This window comes from Syngnathoides biaculeatus, chromosome 8 (assembly GCF_019802595.1).
Source record: "Syngnathoides biaculeatus isolate LvHL_M chromosome 8, ASM1980259v1, whole genome shotgun sequence".
NCBI classification, from domain to species: Eukaryota; Metazoa; Chordata; class Actinopteri; order Syngnathiformes; family Syngnathidae; genus Syngnathoides; species Syngnathoides biaculeatus.
This window is the reverse complement of record NC_084647.1, coordinates 5,683,220-5,693,375: the sequence shown is the minus strand read 5'-3', so window position 1 is coordinate 5,693,375 and position 10,156 is coordinate 5,683,220. Positions and strand designations below refer to the sequence as shown.

At 42.9% G+C, this 10,156-nt stretch overlaps 1 protein-coding gene across 1 annotated transcript; it reads left to right on the top strand.

The window, feature by feature from the left end:
* Positions 1 to 2,404: 2,404 nt before the first annotated feature.
* Positions 2,405 to 9,145, top strand: ccnp (cyclin P). Its single transcript, XM_061827055.1, has 8 exons — positions 2,405 to 2,491; positions 4,292 to 4,388; positions 4,496 to 4,659; positions 5,600 to 5,704; positions 7,535 to 7,690; positions 7,765 to 7,923; positions 8,524 to 8,702; positions 8,758 to 9,145. The coding sequence occupies exons 2-8, from the start codon at positions 4,313 to 4,315 to the stop codon at positions 8,939 to 8,941; spliced, it is 1,023 nt and encodes a 340-aa protein (XP_061683039.1). The 5' UTR covers positions 2,405 to 2,491; positions 4,292 to 4,312; the 3' UTR covers positions 8,942 to 9,145.
* Positions 9,146 to 10,156: the final 1,011 nt, after the last annotated feature.

Genomic DNA, 10,156 nt, shown 5'->3' with positions numbered 1-10,156 from the left:
CGCAAGTGGAACTCTTTCTGTAGGGCACACGCTGGCGCAACAAGTGCCTCCTCGCTATTATCGTGTAAATACCAAAAGAAACTTTTGTGAATGCAGCACGAGTGGGAGGTGCGAAGCTTTTTTTTGCCGAATTTGATTTGCAGCTTTATCTTGCTTCTTTTGTGTATTTGAATGTGATCATCAGTTGTGATTGTCACGCCAGATGCTGGTGCAACTAGACATTTTGCATTCTTTATTATTAATAATTATTATTGTTTTTTCTTTTTGCTCATAATTTGTTCAGTGAGGGCAAGTACAGGGAAAAAACAAACTTTTTAAAGGCAGGAAATTGCCATATTGGACAGTACCGGCCCGCCGTTGGCAAGACAATGTAATGAATGAAACCTGCTACAATATAGTACCTTATGACATTTGCAATGATAATGTGCCAGTAAACATTTTACTGAACTGACATTTTTGTGTGCATGTGTGTAAAACATTTTATACCGGTTAAACGTAGAGGCCAACTTAATGCTTGGGTTGCAATCACACGATAATCGCCGCCGTTTCTACGGCGAATGTTTTCTGCCAACATAAGTTCACCCGACGACGCCGCCAAAGCTAGATATGTACAGGAGATCAAACTTTGAAGATATCGATCCGTATACTCTCCACGACGAGGTACATTCAAAGGATCCGAAAGACTTCCCTGAAGTCAAATATCCGGACACTAGAAATACGCATGCTTGTCAGAACTTTCAAGTAACCACGAATAGCCTCGCGCACTCGAGCGTCATTCAGATCTGCGCGTCGTATATTTGCAAGCCAATTTGTTGCCGTTTTTTTGCGATAACGCCATTGTATCTTCTCCGTGCGATCTGACCTTTGAAACACGGAAAAATAGCTTCCCAATGTCTGTTTCGCCGATTTTACGCATCCGTAGACGCCAACAAAAATCTGGAGTGACGAGGACGGGCAGCTGACCGCTTGTCTGCAACGATGGCGGTCAAGTACACCGGCTGAACAAGTGCGACGTCACGTTGCAACCCGGCCATACTTCAACATTTAATTCATTGTAATTACATTAAATGCTCAGTCACTAAATATTCAGAAGACGTCAATTTCAACATTTCTTCAGCATCAAAAGGAGATAATGCACACACATGCCTTTGACCTTTGATCCCTCGGACTGCACGAGATTAAAAACCGGCGTCTTCAAATTCAAGCTATTGCCGCATGTGCTCAGGAACACTTAAGAAAACCATCCATTTTCTTTTCCCGCTTATCCTCACGAGGGTCTCGGGGAGTGCTGGAGCCTATCCCAGCCGTCAAAGGGCAGGAGGCGGGGTACGCCCTGAACTGGTCGCTAGCCAATCGCAGGACACATCGAGACAAACAGCCGCACTCACAATCACACCTCGGGGCACTTTAGAGTGTCCCGTTAATGTTGCACGTTTTTGGGATGTGGGAGGAAAACGGAGTACCAGGAGAAAACCCACACGGGCACGGGGAGAACATGCAAACTCAACACAGGCGGGGCCGGAATTGAACCCAGGTCATCAGAACTGTGAGGCCAACGTTTTACCAGTTGATCCACTGTGCCGCCAAATGAGATAAATGTTTGCAAAAAAAAAAAAAATGTCATCAGTTTGAAAATTATTTTTATTTTTCATTTTTTTTGTAGAGTCAATTCAATATAAATAAAAAGGATGTGCAAATTCTGTTTTTGTGTACATTTTAGACAACTTCATTGGAACTGGGATTTGTTTATCATGCATCGGTGGAACGCTAGCGAGTGATTGACGACTCTGGATTGCCCGTAGTGTGAATCCGTTACGTGTGGCCTGCGATTGGCCGGCGACCAGTTCTCCTGCCCCTAAAATAGCTGGGATCGGCTCCATCGCTCCCACGATCCTTATGAGGATAAGCGGCTCAGAAAATGGATGGATGGATGGGTGTTATACAATACTAGTAGGCAGCACTAATCTGATCTGCGTCAGTGTGCGGAGGTTTCAGGTTCCACTCTCAGCTCTTGGTTTTTCCAAAAACACGTTTGGTTAATTGAAGACCCCAGTGGACCGTTTCTGGCCCACAACCTGTATGTTTGACACAGTTCATAAAGTACAGTGAAAGTAAAAAGATATATATATATATATATATATTATACCCTGTGTAGACCAAATATTTCAAAATGTAAATGTGTTGAATTAATATAAAAGATTAATTTATAAATTCATTTTAAATGTGCCGACAGGTGAGTTAAAAAAAAAATTCTCAACCGGAACTCGTCGGCTGGCTACCGGTCTGTGGCGTCACCACGCCAATTAGTGCCGGCCGGCTCACCTGAGCTCCCTCCATTTAAAGGCGCCAGCATGGCGTCGCTTCGCGTTGCAGGTTTTGCGACGGCTGTCGTGCGTAAGTAGCTGCAGCGGGCTGGCGGGGGGGTGGGATTCCGTCTCCGAGTGTGACAACTGGATTCTGCGTCTCCGAGCCCCTGCTGGACTTACTCAAGGTCAGCGTGGTTAAGAAAAAGTCTTCCATTTTCATCTCGGAAATATTTCAGAATATGATAAATTAGAATCTCAACACGGGTCAAAGTTGGTAACAAATTGAAGTATTTTGGGATGTTTTAATTTTTCTCACGTGTCATTTGTTACGTATTTTTAAATAGTCCACCACTGATCTAAAAAACAAACAAACAAACAAACATGTTAGTGCATAAACATCTAGTGGTATGTCGATTACTTGAAGTCATAGGCCGCCATCTTGGTACTCCCAAAACGAGTGGAGGACATGGTTTACATGTTGGATTATGGGGGGGGGGGGCGTGTAGAATTAAAACTGGTCGCGTGACTTTGACATTTTTTCAGTTTTGGTAACATGAAGGATTTTTAATTCGTCTTGTTAAGACAAAAAAGGCCAAGTGCAAAGGAAAGACAACAAGAAACTTTGCATATTACCTAGGTCCTGATTTTTGTGACGTTAACTTTTCCCAAAATATGCAGTGACGCACTATTATCCTAACACTGCAAAAAACTACGCATTTTTTTTCATTAAAAACATTAAATTTTAAGTTGATCAGTTGGATATATTTTTGGAAATAAGGACTCTCAATGGGAAAATGGATGTGAAACGCATTGTTCATTTGTAACGCTATTTCAGAATTGAAAATCAAGTTCAATTTGCATAGTTCTGTATTATGAAATTGCTTATCCACAAGTTTGGGAAATATTGACGTAACTTTTTCGAAAAACTTTCGCCCTGTAAAGGTGAAGCAGAGAGTCAACAGTGAACAACCGAAAGCAAAACTTTGTTCAAGTGAATTAAGCTCATCAGGAAAAAAAAAAAAACTTTTACAAAAAAATTTAACAGTGTCAAAGTAAATCTTTCTAATTTACCTGTGGAATGTTTTCTCACAGCCTAATCGTTGTCCCTACGCAGGTCGACTTAGTTGTTTTGGGAGTATCAAGATGGCGGATATCTGCTTTCGGGGACTTCTGCCTTGGTGGCCAATGAACCATCCAGTCGTTTTTTGATCAGTTGAACCCACGCCTCTAAATTTTTCTCCATACATTGTAATGCAGCAAATGTTTTACTGTGTTCCTTTTTTGCCACGACTGTAGCAGTTATGAAAATATAATTGTAAAACTACCGTGGTTATATCACCCTAACCATGACCAAATGCTCGTGTTTGGGTCACCACTGACCAGATTGCCTGTAATACAATTTCTGTGTTGATCCAATTTTTGAAAATTGTTTTTGCGGGTCCACGGTTTGCTGGCAGTCAGTGGAGGTTTTTTTTTTTTTTTTTTTTTTTCCCAGGCTGGTGGGAACCAGAAACCAGATGGGTACCTGTGTTGCCCCTCTATACAGTGACATACTTTAATTTTGGAAGTCTTTGTCTTAATGTTGGATTGTGTTTTAGATTTTACACAATTTTAAACCTTACTGAGTGGGGGCATGGAAATTGAAATAACCAGTTTCTAAGTTGAACTCCTGCCATTTTGAAACCTCCAGGCAAGTCATCACTGTTAATAAAAAAAAATAAAATACAAAATTAAAGCTACTTTTAACAAATCTTGAGGTACTGTATGGTAGTTGTAACATTGTAACATGTACGGTAAGTGTGGATAAAAATGAAATATTGATAAAAGTGGTGACCGGTTCAGGGTGTAGTCAGCCTTTTGCCAGAAGTTAGCTGGGATAGGCTCCAGCACTCCTGTGACCCTTGTGAGGATAAGCGGCTTGAGAAAATGTAACAGACTTTTTTTTTTTTTTTTTTTTTTTTTTTTTTTTTTTTTTTTTTTTGCAGGACAGGACGTCATCGGCCAAAATGAGCAACGGCATCATCCTGGGCTTTAATGACGAAACATGGATCTTCTCATCTGGGAGGATCATCCCCGTCATAGGTGTTGAAACAAAGCAAAAACAAAAAAAATGGAGACAATCAGTGGCTGAACAAATTGGCGTCTTGTGCTTTTTATTTTTATGCCCCATTTTCCACGCGCGTGTGCAGCAGATGGATGTCTGGAGGAGCCTTTGTGTCTTTACCCTCCCAGTCTGCAGGGCCTCCAGGCGCTGGTGCCCGGCATGCTGCGCCTCGAGGTGGAGATCGCCCTGGAGAAGCTGGACCTCATATGGGACCGTACGTTCGCCTGGGAAATGTTCTTGGACATGATGGTAAGGCTGTCCTTAGATTAATTATGCATTTACACCCCCTCCCTCCCACACGCAATTTAAAACAATTGTCAATCACGACATGTCTCTGTGACATGCTTTCATCAGTACTCTCCAAGGTTTAAGAATATTTTCAATCTCCCTTTTAAAGGTCCACTGTCAGGCAATGCATGATTTTTAGTATGTTATCAATGAAAAAAAAAGCCAGCCGCAATGGACCCATCTGTTTTTTTTTCCACCACAAACCATGATTTTAAATCCTCTCGGGATTTGTTTTTGAGAAGAACCAGGAAGTGACATTAGTAGCAGACGCCCACTCAAGCAGTCTCGTAAGTTTCTACTAGTTTTACCTGCTGGAAGTTAATGCGCTAATGCTAACGCTGCTGCGCTAAAGCAAGCGCCACTGTGTTAACAGGCCCGATTTATATATTAAAAAAAAAAAAAAAAAAAAACCCACAAACATACTGGTAAAAATCACTAAGACACGGCAGTAACACGCTAGTGCTAACAGGGCCGGACTGGTAAAAGTCACTTCCTCGGCACATATATTCCACCGGTCTCACTCTTACCTTTTCCGCTCGAGTGCCCCCTTGCGCCCGTTAGAAAAAAAATGCACAAATTAGCCACATCACCGCAGGGTTGAAAGCAAGTTGCCACTACACGTTTTCAACGGCAAATGTCCCGGTGTGACATCTGCTGATGTTGCAGGCAATATGGTGACCACTTGGATGTCGAATGACACTTCCGCAACTTTGCGCACGGATGACGCGCTCTCCGCTCAAATTTATTTTTTTCACATAGACATTGAAGTGAATCGCGTTACATGTGTTTTTCATAACATCTATTTTAGAATGTTTATAGGCATGACCGTGAAGCTTTAAACTTTAACGAGGTATTCCCCACTCCGCCCCCTTAATCAAGGCTTTACTTTTTTTGTGCGCAGAGACGTCAAATATGGAACTCTCTGCCCAACGCCGAGCTGCCGCAACACGTCACTGACGCCACTCGGGCTGTCCTGGTCGACTGGCTCGTTCAAGTCCATGTGAGTGTATGTGGCCTCCAGTGTAATCATTTCAAAACACTTTTTTTTTTTTTTTTTTAGTCGTACTTCTAAAGTAAGATTTACAGGTTAAGCAACATTTTGCCTGCAGAGGCTGTATCAGAGGCATAACTTGTGCGTGGAAGGGAATGTCTGGATGAGCGTGTGAGGTTTTAACGTCAAATACTCTTGTCAGTTGTTGTTGGGTGACAATTTTAGCGGTCTGGCATCTAATTGTGTGACGTCGCTGTCCAAAAACACAGTTGCACTCATAAACAACTTTTCAGAGTTGTGTAAAAGGATGATAACTCTGTCATGGCTCTGCTAAATTGTTTTTTGCTATAGGGCTCGTGCACCTACGTCACCGAAGTCGCGTGACTGGCCATATTGACGGTCTAGCAAAGCATTGTTCAATGCGAAGTCGGTTGGAGGCAGCACGAGAATGTCTTGTAGCACGACGCCCAGAGTTTTGTCCGATACCGTTAAACATTTAGAAGGTGATAATAAATGAAGGTACGTGGAAAAATGAGAGACACTTGGCATTGAGGACCCATATTTAATTCCGAAGTCGATGTTTTCCATGATAAAGTGGACTGTTAACTCTCTTCCGCTTGTCCTGGACAACTGGATCTACATGTGGATCTGGTGAGTAAGTCGAGATTTATACAGAAAAGTCTGGACGCATACAAATACTTTGTTGCTGATCTGTTCTCAATCAAGAAAAAATCCCACATAGTGATGTAGCCACTCAGATTTTTTTTTTTTTTCAATACAAATACCAATATTTAAATAAATGACCCCTGGTTTTACACAAACTCTCATTCATTATGATTGGGGGGGGATTAAAAAATAATTTAAAAAAAAGACAGCGAGTCGGTTCCTGGTACATGGTTAAACTTCGGTGAACTTGTGACTTTTTTTTTTTTTTTTTTTAAATATGCATTGTTCTCAAGGTGACCAATGTGTATTTAAAATAAATAAACTGCTGGGATAGGCTTCAGCTCCCGTACACGGAAGTGTGTTGCGGTCACACTTTAACCTACGTAAACATCACTGGGACAGACTTTTTTTTTTTTTTTTTTTTTTTAAAATACGCATTGGACTCATTTGACGATTCATATTTAAAAAAGAAAAAAAGTCCGTCAGTTTCAACACGCTTCTGTGTGTGTGTGTGTGTGTGTGTGCACACAGTTCTCAAATGAGCCCATTTGGCACTATAAATACTTCTTGGTAATTTGAGAAGAATAATTCTTACCTGAAAGGAAGTGATCGCAACACAGTCGTGTGTATTTGGTTGGGCACCCTCCATCACGTTTAATTGCCGAAATCCATCAATCTTTTCTCGTCTTTTTAGCAGGTATTCCATAGAATGATCTCTTTGAATATCTGTCTCGTCTGTCGTGACAACCAACAGCACAAGTCTCAGGCATTGTCTATTCTCACAAGGGTCGCGGGAGTGCCGGACCTTATCCTAGTTATCGCTTATTCCAATATTTTTCTGGGGGGAGGGAGTGGGGGATGACAGCTTTGTTCTTTGCGTAGCAAGGGTCAATTATCTGTGGAATTTTGCTAGTTGCAATCTGGCCGGGTCCCGATCCGATGCCAGTCGTGGGAGTCCAGTGTATTTTTTTTTTTTTTTTTTTTTTTAAAACCACATTTCAAGCGACATGCTTTTTGGCTGTTTACATTGACTGAATACAAACAAGCCATACACACAGTCCCACCTGGCAAAGAAAAAAAACTCCAAGCGGAGATGACACTGGCAACGAACAATGGAAATGGTTTAAATCTAGCATCCTGTATTGGGTTTGCAAGTGGCGTGTGCATGTTTCCTCTCAGGAGATGATGCAGTTCCAGGAGGAGACCCTCTATCTGGCAATTCACCTCCTCGACCGGGCTCTCCGCCAACTCAGAGTGACCACGGCCAAGCTGCAGCTCGTCGCCGTAGTCTGCCTCTTCCTGGCTGCTAAGAAAGAGGAGTGCCTCCTACCTGAGGTGTGCTGACCCCCCCCCGGGCTCTGCGGTTTATTTGAACCTGACTAGCGACCACCTCTTTCCCCCCTCAAAAGGTTTCTGGACTGTGCTACTTAATGGACCACGCCTACACCAAGCAACAGCTGCTCCGCATGGAGAGAAAAGTCCTCATTGGGCTGAAGTTTAACTTGTCCTTCTGTCCCCCTTTGCATTTCCTACTGCTGCTCGCCTCCGTCGCCCGCTGCAGTGCTCAGGTGACTCGCGCAATTTTTATTATTGCCGCCGAGTTCCGATCATCCGGTTGTGATTTGTGGGCAAAAGTAGACTAATTTTAGTACGCGCTGTTCTAGAAACGCCCCCATAAGCCCGCTTTTGGTGCAGACTGTGAAACTGATTCGTCTGCTTGCACTGGGGAGAAATTTTGAGCTACACTCAGCAGATAATGTTGTGGGGAAATTGAGTATGAAAATTAATGTGGCGATTATTGCCACCTACAGGACTGGAAATGCATCAGTCATATTTTTCTTTTTTTCCTCTTAAGTGCAAGTTATCAATGTAAGCATTAGTTACCGGTAGTCTTGATGCAGGTATAAACTATATATATATATACACACAGTGCTGAACTTCTGTAAATATTTGGGACTGTTAGTTAGTAAACTGAAATTCACAGAGGGCGAAAATATTAAATTGAACAAAGCTGCGGGCTGAGGTTGAACAAATGAACCGTTTAATATGGAACCAAACTAGTGTGTAATACTTGTAATACCGCCGGCCCAGCTCTAATATTAATTTTAAATAGCCTCGCGGGCGAAAAATAATGACACAAAGATGTCGTTGTGCATCTGTGCCACCAGATGGTGTGGATGTCTCGCTACCTGCTAGAGTTGTCTCTCCTGGAGGGTCAGTGTGCGGCCTTTCTGCCCTTGCAGTTGGCGGCGGCGGCGCTTTGCCTGGCCCGCAAAGTCCTGCAAGAGCCCCTGACCCCGGAGGGCGAGGCCGCCTGGTGTCTCGCCTCCGGCATCTACGCCGGCAGGTGGGTAGCGGTTTATTTTCCGCATTCTTTGCATTCATTTGTAAATTTAAACCAGTGTTTGCAGCGAGACGGTCCTGCTGAGGATAAAGAAAATTCTGGCCGGCGCCGCGGCCAGGGCGCACACCCGAGACACCCGCGCTACTTTTCTCAAATTCTCCTCCCCGGAAACCATGCACGTCAGCAGACACCCCGGTCTTAATCGAGCTTCTGCTCTACTGGGCGTGTGCGCACTTGACTGACGCTTGTCTTCATGCTACACAAAAGTTACGCTGAACTCTTCGGACCTACCTGGGGAGGGACAAAAAGGGTGAATGTGATTACAAACATTACTACTGTCTTGTTTGTACTGATTTTATGATTTAATATTGCAGCTCATGTGGATAATTTTTTTTTTTTTTGGTGTGTGGTGAGTGCTGTAATAACTTTTAATGTAAAAAAAAAAAAATAAAGTGTCTGCTGCAAACTAGTTGTTTTGGTATTATCTATGGTAGAACCTGAGTGAGGAAGTAAGATGGACAAACTCCCTGAGTAACTTTACTTCCAAGGAATTACATGGCCATTTGCACATTCAGCCACCTCAAAGGTGCCCACTTGGGGACAGCACCAGGGGTTCTGGTTCCAAATCCGCACTCGTGCAAGGTCCACAGATCTCCCCGGGTGAGGAATTGGGGAAGATGTGACACAGGTGAAGTGGAAGAGGAAAGCTCCCATGCAGGACAGGGGAGCACGGAACCTCCTGTTCACACCCACGGAGGCATGGGGAATATTTTTAAAAAGCGGACAAAGCAACAAGGGAGTGACTTAGAATAAAAAGTAGACCGCACTCTGCATCCGACATGGTCAACAGGTTCTGACTTCCGGTCAGGACAAAAAGCATGGTAAACATACACTTTTAGGGAAAATGATGCAATAAATCTGAATACCCAGGAAGGTTTAAGACGCAATGACAAATATATGATTAAACCTTCATAATGTAATATATTTTCCACAATTATGAATATTAAACACCAGTGAAAAGTTACTACTTGGTGACTGCCTGCTCGGTTTTGACAGTTAACAGCGCAACAAGAATGAATGGAAAAAAAAAAAACACAAAAAGCTAAACCCAATATGTTCCAAAATGTACAAGTAAAAGGATATCAAAGGATGTCAACTTTCACGTGAAATTGTACCAAGCAATGTTTTGCCCTGACCGGAAGTTGAAGCCGAATTACCACTTGAAAAAGATCTGTGCACAGTTTAGTTTTTATTCTACGTCATTGGTTTTAGGACAGAAAACTAAAAACGTCACTTTCGATTGTCACGTGAACGAGCTCTGAATGGTTATTCCTCTACTTGCCGGAGGATCCAATGAGCTTTGAGCTCAATCAAGCAGCAGGCTGTCCAACAATAACGTGACTCGACACATGCCCAACACCTTTGAGCTTTCCAATGTCAAGCTGTCCAGCGTCTGT

What these genes read in the sequence shown, in the direction of transcription:
- ccnp (XM_061827055.1), top strand. Translation starts at nt 4,313, where the DNA reads ATGAGCAACGGCATCATCCTGGGCTTTAATGACGAAACATGGATCTTC. An exon ending in GAGGATCATCCCCGTCATAG is followed by an intron (nt 4,389 to 4,495) that starts GTGTTGAAACAA and finishes GCGCGTGTGCAG; the next exon opens with CAGATGGATGTCTGGAGGAG. An exon ending in TCGCCCGCTGCAGTGCTCAG is followed by an intron (nt 7,924 to 8,523) that starts GTGACTCGCGCA and finishes CTGTGCCACCAG; the next exon opens with ATGGTGTGGATGTCTCGCTA.